General features: G+C 35.8%; 1 protein-coding gene across 4 annotated transcripts in view; it reads left to right on the top strand.

Annotated features, from left to right (window-relative positions):
- The window catches only part of LOC125664360 (protein mono-ADP-ribosyltransferase PARP12-like), a 45120-nt gene extending 31108 nt beyond the window's left edge, over positions 1 to 14012 (top strand). For 2 of the 4 annotated variants that reach the window (XM_048897076.2, XM_048897077.2), the window contains exons 3-10: positions 3170 to 3523; positions 5460 to 5678; positions 5774 to 6841; positions 6925 to 7148; positions 7306 to 7536; positions 9247 to 9443; positions 9709 to 9924; positions 10685 to 14012. In XM_048897076.2, the coding sequence (XP_048753033.2) occupies positions 3170 to 3523; positions 5460 to 5678; positions 5774 to 6841; positions 6925 to 7148; positions 7306 to 7536; positions 9247 to 9443; positions 9709 to 9924; positions 10685 to 11165 (2990 nt within the window). In that variant the 3' untranslated portion in view covers positions 11166 to 14012. The remainder of the gene's footprint in view (positions 1 to 3169; positions 3524 to 5459; positions 5679 to 5773; positions 6842 to 6924; positions 7149 to 7305; positions 7537 to 9246; positions 9444 to 9708; positions 9925 to 10684) is intronic. The other 2 variants (XM_048897078.2, XM_048897079.2) reach the window with 1 other exon arrangement.
- The last annotated feature ends 11622 nt before the right edge of the window (positions 14013 to 25634 follow it).

The following is a 25634-nucleotide window of genomic DNA, read 5'->3' on the forward strand; positions in this document are numbered from 1 at the left end:
CGTGTCCTCCGTGTTCCACGGTGTGTGTTATTTGCGAATACACACAGCTGCTAAGAGCTTTGTTCTGGCCACGGGCGCCTTGCGGGAAATGTGAAAATGTGCCGCAGGCCAAATAATCAAGATAAGGGTGGAATTTTAAGAAAAGAAAAAATGTCAATATCCCCCCCCCCCCCCCCCCCCTGATACTTATATTGTTTTTCAGCATATTGAGCCGATTCCAACGATACCAAACACTATACATTATGTTTTTAAGAAAACCTGGTTTTGACTTTTTTTCTTTTAGTCTTCTTTCTTCAAAAAATATTCTTAAATTCTATGTTTAAATAATGCGTACTTGCAGGCAATTCCTGTTTTGAATGCGAATTAGTATATTCAGTAAATGAAAAACATACATGTACAACATGTGATAGGGATATTTAATAATTACTGATGTGCTCTCTCTCTCTCTCTCTCTCTCTCTCTCTCTCTCTCTCTCTGTGACAAATGCGCTGTTTAACATAATTACCTCCATCATATTGTGTTGATATGCATCTTGACAAATATAACTTGATCCAATATAGAAATTAGAGCATTGTCGATGATTAACAAATTGGAATTAATTTATTACGTAATTAATAGAAGCAAAAATACAAACCATCGAATGATTTATTTTTAAAATCCCGATTTAATTACATTTGACCGAGACTTATGTTCGATGTACTTTGATAGAGGTTTTCATAAAAAAAAAATGTTCATCGGGAGTGTCTGGATAATGCAATGATTTTTGTATAATAAGTATATACCATGCAAATTCCTAGGGTCTTTGTCACAGTATAACTAAATTACGGTTAGCTAGTTTGGGTTTTGACTTCTCATGAAAAGTGTGAAATATATTGGGTCGGCGCGATATCAGATCTAGTCTAAGATCACGGGTATCTTACGCCGACCCAATATATTTCACACTTTCCGCAAGAAGCTAAGCACTTCTGTTGATTTCAAATACACGGATTAGCTGACCCCCATTGTTCTACTGAGGCGAAAACCCCTTCGAATTTGCATGGAATGTACAAGTTATACACAGGTCATTGTTATAGTCATACATCATAGTACCGCTAATCCGACAAATATTTTTTTTTGTTTTGAATAAGTTATTGAATGACGACGTATGACCAAACTGCAGATTGAACTTTATAGAGCCCCGTGCTAACATTACTTATATTTTTCAATGTATCAGAAGGGGTATGTTGCCGGTTAAGTTGTATAAATTTCTTGACAAGCAATAAAATAACAACAAAAATGGTGCTTAAATTTTCCGATTACGAAAACCTTTCAAGTTTTCAAAGTACACCCTCTCCGATTCTACCTGCTTGTAATCAATATTTAAGGATGTAAATCCTCGGTGTCAAATGCAACTAGTTCATGAAAAAAAAACTAATATAAATATAAACAGAAATGACTTAACGATTATTTGCTTTTATTCATATACGCTATCGATTATTAAGATCTTTAATTTAATCTTTAGATGCATTAGATAATGAAAGCAAGAGAGAGAGAGAGAGAGAGAGAGAGCATTGGTAATCATTGATTATAATATTCATGAATGTATGCAGATACGGGAAGTTTAATACGTTCAGTATAAATCTTGAAAGTACAATTTCTTTCTGATTAATTATCCATCCCCTTTCATTCTGATATTTTTTTTTATTTCCCATTTTGTTTTCTTTACATGTTAAATTTTTCGGCTGGTCCGGGTTAGGACTAATGAATGAGTCCCCCCCCCCCCTTCTAAAACGATGTTACGTGCTTAGCTGTCTATCTCCCTCTCAGTCAACAATAAAATAAATACATGCTATATATACTGCAGCATCATTGGATTTACTGGATAATTCTTTCTAGAAGGCACGGAGATTAGATGAATTTTACCCCCGTATTATGTTATAACTGACCAAAACCTAGTACGTTTCTTTTACAACTTTCATTCAGAAGACGCGCAAGTTATTGAGTTACTGAATAAACGAGAAAACGTCTGCATTTTTATTTCAATCGTTGCCAACTCTTTACTTTGTGATATTTCAAGACTACATGTACTCAATTCAATTTATTGGATCTCATCACCATTATGCAATGGTATACAAAAATATAAAGACAAAAAGCTGTTATATATACATTTAGTAAATAATACATGCGTGTAATAAAGTATTTATCAAGTTAGAAAAAAAACCTTAAAAAACCGTGCCATTATTAATGTGAAGTATGGGCATTCTAATGAAATTTTCTTAATGAAAGTACGGAGTTTTCTAAAGGTTTGTTTAAAAGTAAAGATAGTTTTAATATTTATTTGTTTAAGTGATAAAAATTTGATTCTTTGCTCACATTGCTTCACAGTTGAGTACATAATGAAATTCCTATCCACTGTAAACATGTACATGTATATAGCTGACCTTAATCACATATTCCTAATTACAATGAAAACTTTACGTAAAAATAAACTATTGCTTATGGTACACATTTCTTTGAACTGCTGTTTATCAAATTGAAATTACTGGCATGTGATTGTCGTTGTTCATGACCCTTCTTTTATTTGGTGAAATTGTGTTGCACGTGCCGTGAAACAATGTACCGACGAGTGGTAGGAATAACACAGGTGTTTATATACAGGATGTCGAGAATTTGGACGTTTCATAAAAAGGTGTGAACGTCAGCAGGGAAGTCTACATACGGATATGAACCGAAAACACCAACGTATCATTAAACAACAATTACAAGAATTGAATGATTTATAGCTAATTTCTAAATAAGTAATGGGGTGAGGGCATGTATGCTGGCCAAGCGAAAAGGTTTTTTGGGTGAATCATTTCGGAAATTATTTCTTTGTTTTATCACACGGAGGTACACGGTGGCATCGACGGAGGTACAGGTGACATCCACGGAGATCCTCCGTGGACTTCAATGTCTAGCTCGCGCGGAAAAATAGGACTTCAAAGGTGCCGACAATTTTAAAGGTCCACCGTGTTTGGGGCAAATTTGTTCCACCGCGTTGCGTGGAACACGCATAAAACTCGTGTCGTGTACTGTAGATGTTTTACAAACATTTCCTGTTTATATTGCAATCGATAAACAAGCCAAAAAGATAACGACTATGCTTTAAAAAAATTGCGATAAGACAACGTAATTCTTTTTATTTCCCAAGGTAACAGGTCAATTCCACCGCTTATGCAGAGATCTCATGCTGCTTATCTGCACAACCATACATCTGGTGGTTTACCTGTGCAGAGATATCATGCTGCTCATCTACACAACCAAACATCTGGTGGATTACTTTCTCTACCCGGAGGGCCAGTGATGAATTACCCACATCAGTCTCTATATCCCGGAACGTTTCATAACCCGCATCCATATTGGAATCCATATGTTCCACCTGTGGCTTCTTATAACCAGTACCATCCAAATCCGTCACAGATAACACCGGATTTACAGCATAGATTGGAGTCTCCCTCCGTGTATAGTTACCAGTCTCTTCCCCAGACCGCAAGGTCAACCCCTGGTAACTATTTTTTTCCAATTCACATTATTTTATTATAAAAAGTGATATATTTTAAACTCTTTCCATATCTACAGTATATATATCACAAGTACAACTGTATTTAATTTCACATTTGGAAATCGTATTTAACCTCCAACTGCCTTTTCAAAATTTAAACATATTTAATACCCAATTAAACGGGACGTGTTTTAAAAAGTTATGAAATTTATCTCTTTATCTTTACCTTTCAAGAATGAAAACTTATACTGGTTCCCTAAACTTCGCTAAAACAAAATTACACAACTGGATCCAGTAAATGTTTTATCAAGCCCCTATTGCTGCTCCTCACGGAAATATTAACAATTGTGAAGGAGAAACTTAACACATGTGCCAAACATATGCAGAAAGTGGGGTTAATCAAACGTGGATTCTATAAATAAATTAAGACATTTAGAAACTTGAATTCAATTCTCTTTTTCTAAATCAACACCTTCAAAACATATGACTTTTCAACATTTTACACGGCCATTCCTCATGATCGATTAAAGACTAGATTCTTTGGCATCATAGACATTTACGTCTTCAAGAAAAATACAAAAAGGAAATATCCATATCTAGTGATTAGTCATTCAGAAAAAAACTTTGTTAAACACAACTCTCATTCTACGCACAAGTACTCTGAAACTGAAGTAAAAAATATGCTGGAGTTCCTCATTAACAATATCTTCCAAGCCTTGGTTGATAATGTCTTCAAACAGTGTGTTGGAATTCCATGAGTATGAATTGTGCTCCTCTGTTAGCTGGCTTGTTTTTATATTCTTATAAGGCAGAATTTATTGCAAAGTTTCTACTGGAGAAGAAAAATTCTTGCTGTGGTCTTCAACTCAACATTTAGGTATAGCGATGACGTGTTATCTGTTAATGACAATTATTTTCATTCATTTGTCGATTCAATATATCCCAGTGAACTCAAAGTAAACGACACCACAGTGTCTTTCACACTTGCTTCGTACTTGGGTGTTTTAACGAACAGCTCAACATTATGACAAACGGAATGAAATCAGCTTCTCTGTCATCAACTTCCCTTATCTATGTACAGAGTAGCAATATTCCATTATCATCTTCATACATGAAAAAATGTTGTGGAGTTCTACAGATTTCGATTTATAATCGTTAAAATCATATTGCATTGCGTGTTGAATTTTTTATCAGTCACCCGCATTTTTAATTTAAAATAAATAATTTATTTCTAAGATTTCATTATGTCCACAGCAGTTTTCAGATAGCTAGGTATTTCTTTGGTTCACGTTAGATACCCATTATGATGAATTGAAGATAATTATGTCCTTGTAATAAATCGACGTGTAAGACCCACCCGTCTGCCCCCTTATCTATAAATAAAGCATCAATGCTTTCCTAAGGGAAAATAAAAAAAATTAGTGAATTTATAAGGTAGGCATTCTTCTCAAATTAACAGTCTTTTAAATATCTGCAAACTTTTTTGTTTCATTTAATTGAAATATATATTTTCATTAAAAAAATGCAATTGATCCGCCACTTACTGCAAATGAAATGCGTCAGACTATCATGATGACAAGAGCATCGCGATAAATTTTCTCTCAAGGTGTCAGATTACATGGTATTTTTAGAAGGGTTGTGATTCGTTGTTATTTTTGTGTGGTGTCATAATACATATTGCTGTATAGATTAGACCACGCCCCCTTACTGGAACCTTAACTGTGCTGCGAGGGCTCAGGGCGGATGTGACCGGTCCACAGGGATGCTTACTCTTTTAGATACCTGATTCCACCTTTTCCATACTCAGGGATCCGTGTTTGTCCAACTCTCTATTTTGTATTCTTTATAGGAGTTATGAGATTGGTCACTGTTCATCATCTTCAGCTTTGCATTAAGCCATTTCAACCTATTATACTTAGTTTTTTACTTTTAAAACTAGGAAACGCTACTTTATCAGAGAGAGAGCCTGTGGAATTTTTATTGGAGCTACGACCAACAACATCCTTCAACACAGAAAAGACAGCTTCAGCATTAATTTGCTTTACTGTTGCGGTAGATGGGATGAAATTTGAGGGATATGGCAAGACAAAGACAGAAGCTCAACATGAAGCAGCAACTGCAGCTCTTAAAGCCCTATTCAATATTGTTTGTACTAAAGGTACTGTAGAAATGTTTTAAGAATTTTATATTGCTGCCTAACCTGTTTGTATGTCTTTTACAATTGCTCTATTGGTGTTTTTTTCTACAAAATAGGACTGGAAACGACTGAGGCCGACTCAGACAATGAGAGTATTGCTAGTGAAATATCCCTTGTGGGGGAGAGTGCAGATCAAAAGCTGAAGGAAGTATCAAGAAGAGATTCAAATCTTAATGATGTTCGAGATCAGCTGGAAAAAGATGTGTTCTCTTTTCTTGTAAAAGAATGTGGTGGATGCACCAGTTTGAAAAGATTTAAAGAGATGTACAATTCTCTACCTGAGGACTTTGATGAGTGGTTATTGAAGAAAAAGAAAATACTAGCTGTGTATAAGAAAGAAGGAAAACCTACGTATATTGCACCTTTCTTAAGAGATGCAGAAACTTGTCTTCATGAATTAGGCCTTGGAAATAGAAAAAGATGTCAACGGAGAAATTGCAATTATTTTCATGTTTGCATGTGGAACCTCAATGGTATGTGCAAACGTGGTGACAAATGTACATATGGACATACATTCACCTCCGGTAACAACAAAGAAATTAAATGCAAACTGGGACTGAATCGATTTCGGGATAAAGAAATTCGCACAATATTAAAATGCAGATATCCTCAAGTGTGCCCAGCATCCCACTGTGAAGCGAACACTCCCGAGGAGTGTCCATTTCTTCATGTCTGTTACAACTATATTCGAGATAAATGTCAAAATTCACCTTGCAGCAAAGGTCATACTTTAGATGATCCTCACAACAAATGGGTTTTATCTGTTTATGGAATGTCACGATGGCCTAGACAACAACTTGCTCGCTTAAAAGCTGTGATTTCCATTCACCGTGGACCAAAGAGAAACACAAATGAAGAAGATACATCATTGGAAGTTGATAATCACGAAAAAGCTTCAGATTCCCTCAGCTCGTCAGAAAATTATTTAGCAGAAGGAGGTGATAATCCTATTGATGAGAGGGTGAAAAATTATGAAATAGAGCAAAATAAAGGAGAAAGCAAAAATGAAAGATCGGAGGAAGTATACAAGACCAAGCTTGAAAGACGAAATCGATGGGATAAGCCAGTTGAAGACACTGAATTCATGGCTGCTGTTACAACTAAAAATAATCCAAAGAAAAAACGTAAGATATTTTTTGTTAGTGAAAACGAATATTTATCTTTGTAATTTTCGTTTAAAGGAAAGGGACATCTCTATTTTTTGCAGCCCCGTCGACGTCACAAAGTCGGGGAATGAAAGATATACCAAAAATTTGTTTGGCGTTGAACAAATCCAGTGGACCATGTCCTGAAAAGTGTAGCAGGTATCATACGGAACTCCCCTATGAGTGGCAGATAAAGATATACGGAGAATGGGTCTGTTTTACAAGCAATGAAAACCAAAAAATAGAAAAGCAATATTGCCAACTATCTGATACAGTCGAAAGCGAGGTAAACTGACAAGCTTATGCATCTATTTAAAGAATATCTACTACATCATCAGTTGTTTCATCTTTCAAATTGATTGTTAGATTTTTTGCATTGGAATCGATTTTACAACTTACAAATGTCGATAGAACCAACACCATGTTTGCATTTAATATTTCAGACAAAGCATGATGGTAGAGATTACAAGATTCGACTTAATTTTCCGGATAATTATGGACTTTTCATCGAAATTGACGGCGAGCCTTTTAGTGGTCCTGACCGCCACATCATCAGACGTCTTTCCACAAAGTCATTTGCTGATAGTTTGGAAATAGCTTCTTCTGGTTCTTTTCACACGCAGTGGAGGTGGTACTATAAAGACAAAGCGGATGTCTGGATTCCATATGAAGGGGTATGTTTTCATAATGCCAAATCAATCCAATAAGGACTAAACTTATTACATAAAAAGGTGGAGAGAATACGATACATGAATCAGAATACAATTAAGATGAAGGATTAGCGACAACATGCCAAACGCTGCAATGTGTGATTTTTTTTCATGTGTTTCGTATACTTTTTCATTTGTATTATTAAAAATCATCGATCACTGTTCGTTATCTCCACCATGTATTGTATACATGTATGTATAATTTTCATTTTTATCGTATGCAAAGATGAAGATAACAAACAGTGATCCATCTCATAATTCTTTATTTGTATTCAATTTTTTTCCCCATTTTCATTCTATGTATTTTGTTTGTGTTGTATAATTTTTCATTTCAATCGTATATTTTCCATTTATGTTGAACAGCTTTTCATTTTTATTGAATAATGTTTTTGTATATAGATTCAAATGAAAAATCATACAAATGATTAGGCAATCACAACGGAAAAGTTCAAATATTGCAAATTTTGACAAGCCATAATTAGTCATGTCTGCCTTTGTCATTAATGAAATGTTTTTACAAAACTTAATTGCTACAAAAAATTAAAATTTACATACAGTCTTAAATACGCAATATTTTGTCATTTTTGCATGGTTTGGACAGGGAATGCTCACTCATCCTAGGCACCCGATCCCACCTCTGGTGTGTCCAGGGGTCCGTGTTTGCCCAACTATCTATTTTGTATTGGTTAGAGGAGTATGAGATTGATCTCTGTTCGTTATCTTCGCCTTTCATCACTAGTATTGAGGATGACATATACTAATATCTTTTTACCAAGTATGAGACAAATTCTTCAACAAATATTTTTTCCATGCCTCTGTTCTGCCGATTTTTAAAAGTTCAGTTAGCGAGATATAGCATAACAAAATCAATTATAGAAGATTTTTGTAATTAAGTAGGAGTATAAGATATCAAAGTTGACATAAAAAGAAGTGAGGTTCCGCATACACTACGTATTCTTTGATGATGAAGTCTTCGAACAGTCTACTGGAATTCCCATGGGCACAAATTGTACTCCTTTGCTAGCTGACCGATCATTATATTCTTTTGAGGCATAATTCATTCAAAAGATTCTATTTGAAAAGAAAAAACTTGCTGTGCCTTTATTTCAACATTTATATGTATCGACGATATTTTACCTATTGACAATGTTGATTTCCATTCCATACGTTGATTCGATGTATCTTAGTGATCTCGAAATAAAGAATATTACAGTCTTCCATATCTGCTTCACATTTGGATATTTCATTCAACATACAAGTTTCAACACTCGTTTGAAGTCAATATTTCGGAGAGTCATAAGGTCGTTATAATGATCTTATTTGCAAATAGAAAATGTCGTTATGTCGAATGCTGTCTAACGTGTTTCATACCATGTTTGGTCGTTCTGTGGATACTAATGTTGACTATGGCTCACAGAAACAGGTGCTGACAAGCAAAGGTTATTTCAACAATAAGCTTCATACACCAGAAATAAAGAAAAGAGAGGATAAGGAAATGAAGAAATATAGACATTTGAGATAAGCCATCAATAAAATTCAAATGTGATGGCTGATCTCCATGATAGTGTTCTGTATGACTTGCTGTTCGATGGTGTTTGTTAGTAACAGAAGAAATAAAAAAAGATATTTGAGACATGATACATTTTAATCTGTTAATCACATGTTACTTTGTAGGATGATTTTCAGTCCACTTTGGAGTTAAAATATCTGAAAGGACAGAAGACGTATGTATTTACCAGACTGAATCATGGATTAAAGTATCGAATAAGTTTCTCTGAGATGCAGGAAACCAACTTAGATACACAAGAAGCTCAAGCTATACGTAGACGTCCATTGTTTATTTCATTTTCCGATGTGCGTGCCAAGAATTAGTAAGTTTTCCTTTATTTCACATGTTAGCAATATCATATTATTTGCCTTCTTTAGACTAGGTGCTACCCATGATTGTGGGCCATTCATTTCTTGTCTAACTGTGAGAGTATTTATTTCTATTTTATCTCACGTGTTTGTCCAACTATCTATTTTGTATTGCTTATACAAGTTATGATATGCATCACTGTTCGTTATATTCGCCTTCATGGTACATAAGAATACTAAATGCTACATTCAATCTGAATTTAGTAATACTCATTGCAGTTTGAATTCTGTGAGGGTTACCATTCTTCATCCAGTACCTCCTGGTTGGTGTCTATGGGATCTCGCTCATGATTTCGAACAAGTGGAACTGGAACAAATTACAGAAGAGTTTAAGAAGATTGAGAAAGATTTTTTCACATCGATGAACGACAAATTCTTCGGAATAGAGAACATATATCGTATACAGAACAAAACCCTTTGGAATGAGTATAAAATGTTAGATTTCTCGTTTTTATTTCATTTTATTCATTATAAAAGTGTGTGTGTGTGCATGAGTTCGTGGTTTACGCTTTCATGAAGTTATATAAGTATATTGTAAACACGGTTAGGTGGGGATATGTTATATAAGTATATTGTAAACACGGTTAGGTGGGAATATGTTATTTTGCGAATTCATCGCTGTTTGTGTACATTTTGTTACTAAATTATTCAAGGTCCACGAACCACTACCTTGCATAAGCGATCCGAGTTCTTAAGCCCTATATGTTTTTGGGGATCCGGGTTAGAATAGGTCCTCGGGACCCCTTGCTTGACGTAAGAGGCGACTAAATTGGGCGGTCTTTCGGATGAGACCGCAAAAATCGAGGTCCCGTGTCACAGCAGGTGTGGCACGATAAAGATCCCTCCCTGCTCAAAGGCCATAAGAGCAGAGCATAGGCCAAAAATTTGCAGCCCTTCACCAGCAATTGTGATTTCTCCATATGAGTGAAAGATTTTCGAGAGGGACGAAAAACAATATTTAATTAATCAATCAAATTCAGTTTCGCTGATAATTTAAAAATAAATAAATGTTATTCTTCCTTCATCAAATACAAATAGTGTGTTTCATTATTTACTTGATTGCAAGACCTCACACAATTACGATGAACCAAAAACACAAAGACTCTAGCAACTGCCAGTTCCATTACTTATAAATCAAATACTATGTATTTAGTTGTTTAAGAAAGTTATATATCATATTGTATCCCACATATAGGAAAAAAGAAATTATGGATATCGACATGAAGAAGATCGGATCAAGAATCGAAGAAAGACATTTGTTCCACGGGACAGGCTCCATGAATACCTGTTATGGAATATGTACCAACAACTTCGATTTTCGATTAAGCGGTAAAAATTCTACAGCATATGGGAAAGGGTCTTATTTTGCCGTGAGTGCCAAATACAGCAACGACTACACAGTGGGGCCACGTCGACTTATGTTTCAGGCCAAGGTGTTGGTGGGTCGTTACACGAAGGGTGATGAAAGTATGACCTGCCCGCCCACCATCCCAAACGAGGGTCACAGGCGGTATGACTCGTGTGTTGATAACGTACAGAATCCAAGCATATTTGTCGTGTTTGATAGAAATCAAAGTTACCCAGCATATTTAATTGTCTTCAAAGAGAAATCAGGACTCTGTGACTTTTTTCATGATTCGAAACCTTTTGCGGAAACCCGATGTATATTAACATAAATTTTACAGTACTTGTTTCATATTTAAACAATATTTAGAAGCGGCGGAATGATCAGAAGAATGACAATACTGGATAGAGGTCCTCATTGCATTCATGATACGAGTATTTATTTTAAGTAATAGCGTGTTAACTTTAGCTCATTGTTTTAAGTAGTAGAGTGTTAGCTTTAGTTCATTATTTTAAGTAACAGCATGTTAACTTTAGTTCATTGTTTTAAGTAACAGCATGTTAGCTTTAGCTCATTGTTTTAAGTAACAGCATGTTAACTTTAGCTCATTGTTTTAAGTAACAGCATGTTAACTTTAGTTCATTATTATAAGTAATAGCGTGTTAACTTTAGTTCATTATTTTAAGTAGTAACGTGTTAACTTTAGTTCATTATTATAAGTAACAGCATGTTAACTTTAGTTCATTATTATAAGTAACAGCATGTTAACTTTAGCTCATTGTTTTAAGTAACAGCATGTTAACTTTAGCTCATTGTTTTAAGTAACAGCATGTTAACTTTAGCTCATTGTTTTAAGTAGTAGAGTGTTAGCTTTAGTTCATTATTTTAAGTAACAGCATGCTAACTTTAGCTCATTGTTTTAAGTAACAGCATGTTAGCTTTAGTTCATTGTTTTAAGTAATAGCGTGTTAACTTTAGCTCATTGTTTTAAGTAGTAACGTGTTAACTTTAGTTCATTATTATAAGTAACAGCATGTTAACTTTAGTTCATTGTTTTAAGGAATAACATGTTAACTTCAGTTCATTGTTTTAAGTAACAGCATGTTAACTTTAGCTCATTGTTTTAAGTAGTAACGTGTTAACTTTAGTTCATTGTTTTAAGTAACAGCATGTTAACTTTAGCTCATTGTTTTAAGTAGTAGCGTGTTAACTTTAGTTCATTGTTTTAAGTAACAGCATGTTAACTTTAGCTCATTGTTTTAAGTAGTAGAGTGTTAACTTTAGTTCATTGTTTTAAGTAACAGCATGTTAACTTTAGCTCATTGTTTTAAGTAACAGCATGTTAACTTTAGCTCATTGTTTTAAGTAACAGCATGTTAACTTTAGTTCATTATCTTGACACTCGGTAGAGTACATCAAGAAATGAATGTCTGAAATCAAAGTATCGAAAATGAGTAATACCTCTCATCAATATCACATGCTATGATATCCCCTCGTAGTCTGTGTGTTACACCTGTGTTAAAAGCACCATCATCGATTGATATTTTGTATTAGTCACTTTTGTATATAAGTATGTTCTGTACAGCTTCACGCAACTGATTCGAACCACAGAGCAATCATATATCAAAACTTTAAAACAACTATATTCCCACATACCCCTTCCCCAAATACAGAGAGGAAAGTGAAAAAAAAACCTAAATTCACACATACAACTTCCCCAAATACAGAGAGGAAAGTGAAAAAAAAAACTAAATTCACATATACAACTTCCCCAAATACAGAGAGGAAAGTGAGAAAAAAAAACTAAATTCATACATACAACTTCCCCAGATACAGAGAGGAAAGTGGGAAAAAACTAAATTCACACATACAACTTCCCCAAATACAGAGAGGACAGTGAAAAAAAACTAAATTCACACATACAACTTCCCCAAATACAGAGAGGAAAGTGAAAAAAAAAACAACCTAAATTCACACATACAACTTCCCCAAATACAGAGAGGAAAGTGAAAAAAAAAAAACTAAATTCACACATGCAACTTCCCGAAATACAGAGAGGAAAGTGAAAAATAAGCTTCAGTTTCAATACAAAGAGTATATAGTTTATAACGATTTAGATTTGATGTCTTTCTAATATTGTGCATAGGGATATTTTGAAATGACCGCGTTAAAGATAAGATAAAAATGAAGTGTGGTATGGATGCGCTAACCGATAGAACTCACTGGAGGGTAATAATGAAGTTTATTATAACTCACTGGAGGGTATTAATTAAGTTTATTATAACTCACTGGAGGGTATTAATTAAGTTTATTATAACTCACTGGAGGGTATTAATGAATTTTATTATAACTCACTGGAGGGTAATAATTAAGTTTATTATAACTCACTGGAGGGTAATAATGAAGTTTATTATAACTCACTGGAGGGTAATAATTAAGTTTATTATAACTCACTGGAGGGTAATAATTAAGTTTATTATAACTCACTGGAGGGTAATAATTAAGTTTATTATAACTCACTGGAGGGTATTAATGAATATTATGTATTTTTAAATGCATAATTGAGACTAATTAACATTTAGTTTCTAATTAATCACCGTAACAACGGATGCAGTGCGAAATCCATATTGTCTATGCGAATAATAAATCATATCATGAAAACTTCTCACTATAAATGATTGTGTACATCATCAGTATTTATACAGTCAGTACTGATAAACTTCTCACTATAAATGATTGTGTACATCATCAGTATTTATACAGTCAGTACTGATAAACTTCTCACTATATATCATTGTGTACATCATCAGTATTTATACAGTCAGTACTGATAAACTTCTCACTATAAATGATTGTGTACATCATCAGTATTTATACAGTCAGTACTGATAAACTTCTCACTATATATCATTGTGTACATCATCAGTATTTATACAGTCAGTACTGATAAACTTCTCACTATATATCATTACTAGACGAAACACGGAAATCACCATTAAATACTAGTAATATTGCAGAGAGGAAGGACTTTTTCAATGCGCGTTTGAATTGTTGCGCACATGAATTGAATGCACGATATCTTTTATTCAAATGAATTTAAGAACAATTGTGTGCATTAGTTATGTTATATTTATTGATATCACATACAGTAAACTTGATTACATGTATTAGGGAGTCACTTGGAGCTCCAGATTAAATGTTCCTTATGTTAGATAAAGGATCTCTCTCCGTATTGAAAATTAGATAATAATTTTACGAATACAATCGTAATCCGTACCGCGAGTAGTTGACCAAAGACAAAATGAATGGTCGCTCATAATTTCAAAATTCATAAGTATTGCGAATGTGTTTATAATGGTAGTTTTTGTCCAATGCGACAATCCAAGGCACCATTTTGAATACACGTCGTTTCTTCTTGCCAAACGCAATGATCGAAAACATAATGCACTATATGAATGATAAATAGAAAAACTGCTATATTGTAAACAGCCCTGATTTCTTGGACACTGTCAGGTAGTGTACAACCTAATTTCGGTAAAATGTTTTAACTTTAACCAAATTAAATGTTCCTTATGTAACTAACATAAATGATTATATATATTTTAATTCCTTATGTACATCATTATGTGGACTTTATACGAAAGCCCAGAAGGCTCATTCGAGATTCGAAATTTAAAATACGAGATTCGAAATTCAAAATCCAAATTAACCAATCAAAATGTAGGTCACAAAAGATTAAAGGTTAGAGAGTACATACATATACAAAATAAACTTAAATTATGACAGAATGCTTATTCTTCTAATATGTTTAGGCTACCAAACAACGAAACATTTCTTTTAAAACTACAAATGTTGATTTGATTTTAACATATTTTATTGTATATACTATATACAAAAGGATTAGAAACAAGTTCTTGCAACTTACGAGTTTTTCTCCTTATACAAAATAGAATAACACACAATTGTCATTAATATACAGTAAACAGTTAATACAATAATGGTACATATAGGTATATTCTATAAGTAGTCGTACAATATAGCATTGATTGAATCTTTTGGTTTCTTGAATGTACGTCTCAACATTTGAAAAATTAAATTTATTTAGTTCAATACATAAAACATTATCAAATGTTATGTATTCATATTTACAGGGCTTTATCTAGACGATTTAGCTCAGAGAATATATCCTACGATAAAGGGTAGAATAGATATGTTTGCTAGAAATTTCGAAGAGTTCGATTCCTTCTCTTAATTTAGAAATATAGTCGTGACGGAAACGGTTTAAAACTTATACAATATAAAACTTATACAGTACCAATTTTGGTGCACCAGATGCGCATTTCGACAAATAATGTCTCTTCAGTGATGCTCAACCGAAATGTTTGAAGTCCGAAATAACAATGAAGATGTGTCAGATTAGTATCATAAATTGATTATCATCCTTCACATGTTGACGGTCGCATTTTATTCAAACGTAGTTCAATTAAGTTCTTTACGTTTATATAAAAGGGGCCTTGCTATAGTAATAAACAAGGTGAACAACCTGTGCTAGACGATACGAAGTTACAAACTCAATGCAAATTGTATGAATAGACACAAACAGGTTTACATTTTTTAATTGTGTTTAAATCAAAAATTACTTGTTGGATTTGCAAAATGCTGACTTTAGACATGACTGTTAACACCCTTGTTACATCAGGGTGACATATTTGTCAGCTATCTGCTTCGATATAGAATTTGGTCATACGCAGAACATGCTCTTGTATATTAAATCACCTAAGAAAGAAAAACACCACTTGCTGGTGATAATGGAATATTGCCATATGAGTATGGGACGTTGACGATGAAAAGGCTTAATTCATCTTGCATATCATAAGGTTGAGTTGTTATTTTGTTGTTAACTAAATACATCAATATTTAAACGAAAACGACATCTAATTGTAACCCAAGACACAGTTTACACCATCTGAAAATGGGTACTACTGGTCAGTGACACGGCAATGCTAAAGATCATAACCATATATTCTGAATCCATCCAACACAAAATGCATGTTCAAGTTTACCCATCTAATAGGTCTCTTGATCTCCAAGTTTCTGGTCAACGTCAAGAAAATGTTAGCGCTGAACGTTTACTTGGAGTCTATATAGATAACCCATTGCGATGTACATCTGGCATCGATTACATCTTAAATCATATCTTCTGATTCTGTCGAAAAATAATAAATCCATGCTTCACACAACAACCCTCTTTTAACACGCCTTTTGATTATATTGCAACTTTTGTTTTAATGTTGTATTCTTTATAGGAGTTATGAGATCGATCACTGTTCGTTATTTTTACCTTTATAGGAGTTATGAGATCGATCTCTGTTCGTTATCTTCACCTTTATGGGAGTTGAGATCGATCACTGTTAGTTATCTTCACCTTTATAAGAGTTATGAGATTGATCACTGTTCGTTGTCTTCACCTTTATAAGAGTTATAAGATCGATCACTGTTCGTTATCTGCACCTTTATATGAGTTATGAGATCGATCACTGTTCGTTATCTTCACCTTTATAAGAGTTATGAGATCGATCACTGTTCGTTATCTTCACCTTTATAGGAGTTGTGAGATCGATCACTGTTCGTTATCTTCACCTTTATAGGAGTTATGAAATCGATCACTGTTCGTTATCTTCACCTTTATAGGAGTTGAGATCGATCACTGTTCGTTATCTTCACCTTTATAAGAGTTATGAGATTGATCACTGTTCGTTATCTTCACCTTTATAAGAGTTATGAGATTGATTACTGTTCGTTATCTTCACCTTTATAGGAGTTATGAGATCGATCACTGTTCGTTATCTTCACCTTTATAGGAGTTATGAGATTGATCACTGTTCGTTATCTTCGCCTTTACTTGTGTTCAAAAGCCCCTTCCAACACTGAAATGTACAGGTGCAGATTACGTCAAAATGTTAACCATCTTGTAAAACAATTATTGTACTAGGTAAATTACATATCTATTTTGATTATCTTCTAATTATTTTGTGCATGTTTCACAGTCCTGTTCATTATACATGCATTATCTCCGATACATTGTATGAGATCCCAAACGGGATGATTTCAGCTTCTCCGTCGTCATCATTCCATATCTATGTAGCAATATTCCATTATCACCTGCATGTGGTGTTTACATTTCTCAAATGATTCAATACCCAAGAGCTTGTTTTCCGTATGGTCAGTTTTTAAATCGAAGCAGGCTACTGACAAACAAGTTGATGGCACAGGGGTTCCAGCAATCTCGTTTAAATTCAGCATTTCGCAAATTATATGATCGTTATAACGATCTAGTTTGCCGATACAACCAATGATTGGGTCAAATGCTGTCTGACGTGTTTCATTCCGATTGTTAGGCCGTCCGTTTACCTGATCGGGATATGGGGCTCACGGCGGGTGTGACCGGTCGACAGGGGATGCTTACTCCTTCTAGGCACCTGATCCCACCTCTGGTGTTTCCCGGGGTTTGTGTTTGTCCATCTCTTAATTTTCTATTATGAGATTAATCACTGTTCATTATCTTAATCTTTTCATTAAAGTGTGTTATATCTATATTTTTCATTGAAATTCAGATCATTAAACTAAATAAAAAATTATTTGGTTTGTGTAAATTCTTTTATTGCATATCAATAAATACAAAGGCACCGCAACCACAGCGGGATGATATCGTGTTCTGCTGATGATTGATGTGCTATGTGGCCTGGGTTCTGTTCTCGATACCGGCTGCAAGTTTTGGCTCGATAATGAACCCTAACTGTTAAGGCCTTTTGGCTGTGGTACCTCTGGTTTGTCCAGGGGTCCGTGTTTGCCCAACTCTTTATTCTGTATGTCTTATAAGAGTTATGAGATTGATAACTATTTGTTATATTCACCTTTAATCTAAGATTAGTGACAGCTCTGCAAGAATTAAACTTTCTGGAATGGGAGTAAAACAACACACCAACAAAGTTCAGTTAACGTTTTGTAGACAGGTAGTGGTTATTTTCTGGAAAACGATCAGAACAAACTGGTAAGAACCAATGCTCTCTCAGAAGAGGCTTTAATAGTCATCATTTCAGTCAGTTCTAGTGTTGAATTGTCATTCTATATCCTTTGAGACTTGTCAGAGATTTACAGACATTTTAAATCACACATGTGTAATTACATTCTCTAATTTTATATGATAATATCAGAGGGTCCCCCAATGTGTTTAATTTTTACTTAATTGTGTAATGTGTTCTCAGTTCACAATGAATATCATTTGTTTGGTACCCCTCCCCAAAACAGCATCCATATTTTTGTGTGTGTATTTGACGTCCCATTCGAGAATTTGTCACTGGTGTAAAGACCATGCAGGTTTAGGTGAAGTGACGAATCCTGACGTGTACATGTCACTTAGCTTCACATCCGGAAGTCTCGTGACTTACACTTCTAACGCTGGGTACTCGGTGAAGGAACATCCACTACCCATATTAGATGTCTTAGGTTTGACCATGCGCCGATGTCGAAATCAAACCGCCCCGGGCCACCCAGTTTGTAGCCAAGAAAACCTGTTTTAATATGACATTTCAACTTTATTAACATGTTTTGTCTCCCGGCTGCAGTTGTAACTTTGCAATATAAGAATTGATTACTAAAAGTGTGATTCACAGTCAGTGATCGAGGCAAAGAAGATGATGGTATGGGAGTTTCAAAATTCTCGTTCACAATCAGCATTTCGCAAATTCTGTGGTCGTTATAACGATCTAGTTTGGCAATACAACCTATCATTGGGTCAAATGCTGTCAGATATGTTTCCTACCGATTGTTAGGCCTTTTTTGCGGTGGTGGGGGACATGGCTCATACCGATGTTCAGACTTTTTTTGCGGTGGTGGGGGACATAGCTACGCGTAGGAATCTTGTTTCCATTACCATTCTCGTATGAAATACATTCCAATTCCAAAGAATGTGTTTACAAAACTTCAACTTTCTGAGAAAATTTATGTGCATTTTAAAAAAAAATATTCTGGCTTGAATTTCATAATCTGAGAAGTGTATGCGAGTACACATATAAGCAATGAAACAATGTATCCTTGCACAACTCGACAGCCACGTCCCTCTTTACAATCAATTCCATACAAAGCCAAAGAAAGTACTGTAAATATAACCGAGAGCATGAAATGCAATCATATGAACCCTCACTGCTCAATAGCCAAAAGCGCTGAGCAAAGGCCTAAATTTGAAGCCCTTCACCGGTCTTGGTGACGTCTCCATATGAGTGAAAATTTCTCGAGAGAGACGTTAAGGAAGATACAATCAATACAAACTCAGAAATGCGTTCATCTTACATTTTATGATCAATCCAAGAAAACGTCTGCTAGAGTTATCGTTCTTTTCTCAGAACACAGGCCTTTCTGGTCACCTGATCAGCCACAGCGAAGTATGTCATGCATGCTTAGCAGCATAATGTATTATGTTCATTGAATTGTTTTGTCTACTCAGCAGAGGCCAATGCACCCACTGCTGTATATGAAAAAGCGAGGACTCAACGTTCCCAATATAAAAGGCTGGAATGTTCGCTCCTCTGACTCTCCCTTTGGGGGGGGGGGGGGGGGTGGCAATTTCAGCAGGAGCTTGCGACGATGGTGAAGACTACACTGCGGAAAAGCTTTTCTAACACTATATGTCCATTTCGGTCCCAACCTAGATACCGAGCCCCTGCTGTGGAGGTCCTGAAATTTACAATTTTAATAGAAGACTTTTTGGTCTGCGCATTATAAATTCTTTTCAGATGTGTGGAACTAGAGATTTGTCAAATTTCGGCAGTTCCCGCCACTTTATGAGACAAGGTCTGGGGGCCGCCATGAGGCCCCCACTGGGTCCAGGGCTAAGCCCTGGTGGGGGCCCAGGGGGCGAAGCCCCGGAAGCTTCTGTATTTTACAGATTTTATAGGGCTTTAAATATGTCTCCTATTTAGTCATTTGTACTATTTTCTATCATTAATTTTTTATAAGGTGAAATTAATAAAAATGACGCAAATTTTAAGGGTTTTTGATTGATTGATTGATTGATTGTATCTTGCGTAACGTCTCGCTCGAGAATTTTTCACTCATATGGAGACGTCACCAAGATCGGTGAAGGGCTTCAAATCGGCGCTTAGGGCCATTGAGCAGTGAGGATCCTTTAGCGTGCCACACCTACTGTGACAAGGGGCATCCGTTTTTAAGGTCATCTCCGAGGACCCGTGACATCCACACATTATGCCGAGCGTTTGTCGATGGAACTGTCACTACCTGTTTTAAAGACTTGGGTCTGTCGCGGCCGGGATTTGAACCCCGGCCTTCCGCATGCGGGGCGAACGCTCTAACCTCTCCGCCACTGGTGGGGGGGGGTTGAAAAAAATTAAGTTCTCCCAATAAAGTATTGCAAGAAATCAAAATATTTGGCTATTTATTTCTCCAGGAGTGGAAGAAGAATACAACGATATAGGGCCTCAACCGTGCGCAGCTTTTTGTGCGCCGTAAATCGAAAGTTTTTATAAGGGGTGGATCTGTAGCTCTCTGTTGCGTCAAAATATTTTTCAGAGAGCTCCAGTTTTGTAGCTAATCAGATATTGGTAATAATTGAAAGATAATAGCATTCATTTTTATGCCCCCCTTTGAAAAAGAGGGGGCATATTGTTTTACAACTATCGGTCGGTCGGTCTGTTTGTCGGTCGGTCGGTCTGTAGACCATGTGTTGTCTGCTCAATATCTTTCGACCCCTTTGCTTGATAACAACCAAACTTGGTACAGGGGTTGCCCCTGGAGATTAGATGATCCTTATTGATTTTCAGGTCACATGGTCAAAGGTCAAGGTCAAACTGCTGGTCTTTACCCCATGTGGTAGACCATGTGTTGTCCACTCAATAACTTTTGACCCCTATGCATGATAACTACCACACTTGGTACAAGGGTTGCCCTTGGAGAGTAGATGATCCCTATTGACCTTCAGGTCACATGGTCAAAGGTCAAGGTCAAACCTCTGGTCTTAAGCCCATGTGTTGTCCGCTCAATATCTTTTGACCCCTTTGCTTGATAATAACCAAAATTGATACAGAGGCTTTCCTTAGAGAGTAGATGATCCCTATGGATTTTCAGGTCATGTGGTCAAAGGTCAAGGTCAAACTGCTGGTCTTAACTCCATGTGGTAGACCATGAGTTGTCCGCTCAATATCTTGAGAACCATTCACTTGATTGTAATGATATTTCATATGTGGGTTGGTTATAAAAAGAAGAGTACCCTAATGTTTTTCAGGTCAAAAGGTTAAAGGTCAAGGGTCAATCTACTCTGGACATAGGAATATACTGTCCGCTCATTATCTCGAGAATCCTTTGCCTGACAGACATCAAACTTGGTACACTGATATATCTTTAGAGGAAGATGACCCATATTGATTTTGAAGTCACATGGTCAAAGGTCAAGGGTCAAACTGGACATAGGAATATACTGTCCGGTCAATATCTTGAGAACCCTTTGCTTGACAGACATCGAACTTGGTACACTGGTACATCTTCAGGAAAAGATTACCCCTAATGATTTTGAGGTCAAAGGTCAAGGGTCAAACTGGACATAGGAATATACTGTCCGGTCAATATCTTGAGAACCCTTTGCTTGACAGACTTCAAACTTGGTACACTGGTACATCTTCAGGAAAAGATGACCCCTATTAAATTTGAGGTCACATGGTCAAAGGTCAAGGGTCAAATTGGACATAGGAATATACTGTCCCTTCAATATCTTGAGAACCCTTTGCTTGACAGACATCAAACTTGGTACACTGATACATCTTCAGGAGTTGATTACTCTTATTGATTTTTAGGTCACATGGTCAATCCACTCTTGACATAGGAAGATATTGTCTGCTCAATATTTTGAATTGATGATACTACTCTCAATTAAATGATGTGTGTGTGTATAACCCTTTTCAATTTTGCACCATGGGGGGCATATGTGTTTTACAAACATCTCTTGTTCATGATACAAATAAGATATACAAACAAAATATTCGACTGCCGTAGATATTTAATTTACGATGCGCATTTTCAGATGAAAAAAAAAAAGAATCTCATCATTACTAAAGAGAATACAAAATTAAATTCATGACAAACTCGGACCTCAAGATACTCCAGAGGTGGGATAGAATTAACACGTTCACCACCTGAAACGATGAGATAACTTAATAATATACATGTATAATAGTTTTTTCCCTTTAGCCCTTGTGCTTTTTTTTTTTTTTTTTTTTTTTTTTGTCCTCGGCAGTAAACAGTAAATCTGTCTCGGTTTACAAGACAGACACGGAATATAGCGCGATTGCTGACTATAGTTTCTATAGATCGCTATAATAGAAAAGAAATATATAGGCACCTGATCCCACTTATCGTCCGTCCGTCACCCAAGAACTATTAAAGTGTAAGATGTGGGACTTTTTTAAACATGGGTGTATTCTGATCTGTTGACGTTTACCCTTTTATTTCACATTAATATCTTAATTGACATCTTTCGCGGTTATTAGCACATGCGTAATCCTGAGAAAATTTTCGTCGGGGCAGTATAACAAATTGTGGTTTACATATACTATTTTCCAGTGATGGCTATGGTAATTATTAAATAAGCACGTCCGTCACACTCCATAGTTGTTTAAATGCGTAAGTTGTAGTTTTTATTGTTGAGCCGTTTGTTTGACGGACATCGTGTTTTATCCCCAAACATTGACTTTTTTTCATCTGAGAAGCACTGCATGCAGTACCTGGAATTACTTGGTCCGTCGTATTTCTGTCTGTCCGTCTGTAACACCCTAGAACTTTGAAGCTATGAGACGGAACTTTGATATTTAGTGTGTGTGTGTGTCTTACGTGAATTTCGTGTAAATTATGTTTACAGATTGTATCGCTAATATTATCCCATGGTTTAGTCCTTACAGGGGACACATTCTATATTACCCCATGGTTTAGTCCTTACAGGGGACACATTCTATATTACCCCATGGTTTAGTCCTTACAGGGGACACATTCTATATCATCCCATGGTTTAGCCCTTACAGGGTACACATTCTATATTATCCCATGGTTATGCCCTTACAGGGGACACATTCTATATTATCCCATGGTTTAGTCCTTATAGGAGACACATTCTATATTATCCCATGGTTTAGCCCTTACAGGGGACACATTCTATATTATCCCATGGTTTAGTCCTTACAGGAGACACATTCTATATTATCCCATGGTTTAGTCCTTACAGGGGACACATTCTATATTATCCCATGGTTTAGCCCTTACAGGGTACACATTCTATATTATCCCATGGTTTAGCCCTTACAGGGGACACATTCTATATTATCTCATGGTTTAGTCCTTACAGGGGGCACATTCTATATTATCTCATGGTTTAGTCCTTACAGGGGACATATTCTACATTATCCCATGGTTTAGTCCTTACAGGGGACATATTCTACATTATCTCATGGTTTAGTCCTTACAGGGGGCACATTCTATCAAAGTTCCATGTATGTATTCTGAAATGTGCTTATATTTTAAGAATTACTCATTAAAAAACTTTTCTGTCAACGACTGAAACGTGGAATGTATACATTAACTATAGTTTTTGTGTGCATTGAAATATTTGTCTCAGTTAACAAGGTCTCTACGAAATAAAACAGTTATGAGGTTTGTTACTGCCCCTGTACAGAAATGATTCTCTCGATACTTGTCTGTAAACGGCCGCCAACAAACTGGTTATCGTTTATAGTGATTTGTGTTCTTTCTACGTTAATTGGATTTTTGTTACATCTAATATTGTTTTTGTATGCTGAATGGGAACAATTCATTGAATTATGAAATCAATTTTTGATAAACATTATGCATGTTTATATAACCTCTTATGATTATGACGCATTTCGTAAACAATTTAAAGTGACAATGAAAACCATGAACATAACAGAGAGAGAAAGAGAGATTTCTTCACAATTTTTCCGTAAATTTTACTGAATTACTTACTATCATCTTCGCTAGCCAAGGCGTTTCTCTGTTTCTCTTCCAGGAACACCGTGTATCATTGTCACCCTTGGATAGCTAAAATGACTAAACATGTACAATGAGAAAGTCTGCGAATTCCTAATATTACCAAAGTTGGTCACCTAATGTCAGGTTATTTTGGAATAAGTGAATGGAAATGTTTTGTTCACGAGGAAACTGGATCCAGATTGATTAATTGTACGATTCATTTAACTATCCGTGCACTGTGCAATCTTCAGATCATTTAAATTTCTGTGTGTAACTCATATACAAATTGGCATACCTTTGAAATTTTACTACTTCAGCTGCTCAACAGATCGATATAGCACATAGGAGCTTTGCTTTCTACATCACTTAATGTGCAGTCTTTGTTTGAGATTTTGTTTTTCCTCCTAACCAAACAATCAAGCTATTTGCGAAAGCAAACTAAAAAGTCAATATTTTAATTGTTTTCGACCTGTTGCATAATCACCTACTCTGTTCTCTCTGTCTAATGAAATTGATTACTGTCAGTGAAAACACCATTATGCCCCGGCATGTATACCGTTCCATCACCAACGGGAATGAAAATAATTGTGTGAAATGTGAGGTGAGGCTATCTCGTGCATTTTGAGATATGAATAAGAAGCTACAGTTTTGTTTATGATTCGATGTTGTTCGCTGTCATAACTCGTGTCTTCTGATAGTGTCACGTGCCACACAATGATAATCTTACCGGGGGAGAGGAGTCGTTTATTTTATTAACAAGGTCAGAACTGATGTAGATATAGATAGGTGAGTGACAGAGTATTTAACTTAGCCACAATCATGCAGGTAATCATAAACGTGGGTAACCTGGTACACTGTGCAGTAGCATCAATTCTCGTTGTAATTGTCTGAATCCATAAAGAGTTTATTATCTATCAATATATTGACCTTTTTGCTAATGTTGCAGATACATTTTTTATGCCTCTGATGGGATTTGAACACGGGTCTCTGGCACACAAGTCAAGCACGCTAGCAATTGAGCTAAAGGGTTAACCCACTAGCCAGAGCTAGTAGGAATGCCATATCACTCACACTACCACATTGTCCCCCTCCTTTTTAAGAGTCCTCCCAGACTCTTCCGGAGTGCCAACACCTGTGGGGCGAAGTACTGAGGACTATTTCTCTCACCCGCCAGAGTTAACTCGAATCCCAACGCGGGCTCCATATGTAACAGAGACATTTGTATGCCTCTGATGGGATTTGAACCTGGCTTTCTGGCACACAAGTCCAGCACTCTAGCAATCGAGTTCAAGGGTTAACTCACTCTACCACACTAAACATGTATGTAAACTTACATTTGTGGGAGTTGATGGTCTGTCTGATCTACAGATTTCTACGTAGCTTAAATATCTTTTGATATTATCGTAGGAATATAAGCATGTATTTATATCAAGCTATATAAGTTATACACGTTATGCTAATTATATGATTTAACTCAATTGGATTAAAAATTAATGAAGCTAATCCCCTATTTAATCATGTCTTCTCCGAGTTGGATAGAGAACGTCCCATTTCGACAATTCATGATCACGTGACATTACATGTGGAATTTCGAAAGTAAACAATTTACATTGCGATGTGAAAGCGCGGACAGGCTGTTGACGGGACACATTCAGATATAAACATCAGTCAGACAGAAAACAGGGTAGAGGGCACCACTTTGAGCGATGGAGGGGGTTAAATGATATCACCATCCAGTACCACTAAATTCTGTAAA

Source organism: Ostrea edulis, chromosome 1, assembly GCF_947568905.1.
Source record: "Ostrea edulis chromosome 1, xbOstEdul1.1, whole genome shotgun sequence".
Classification (NCBI taxonomy): Eukaryota; Metazoa; Mollusca; class Bivalvia; order Ostreida; family Ostreidae; genus Ostrea; species Ostrea edulis.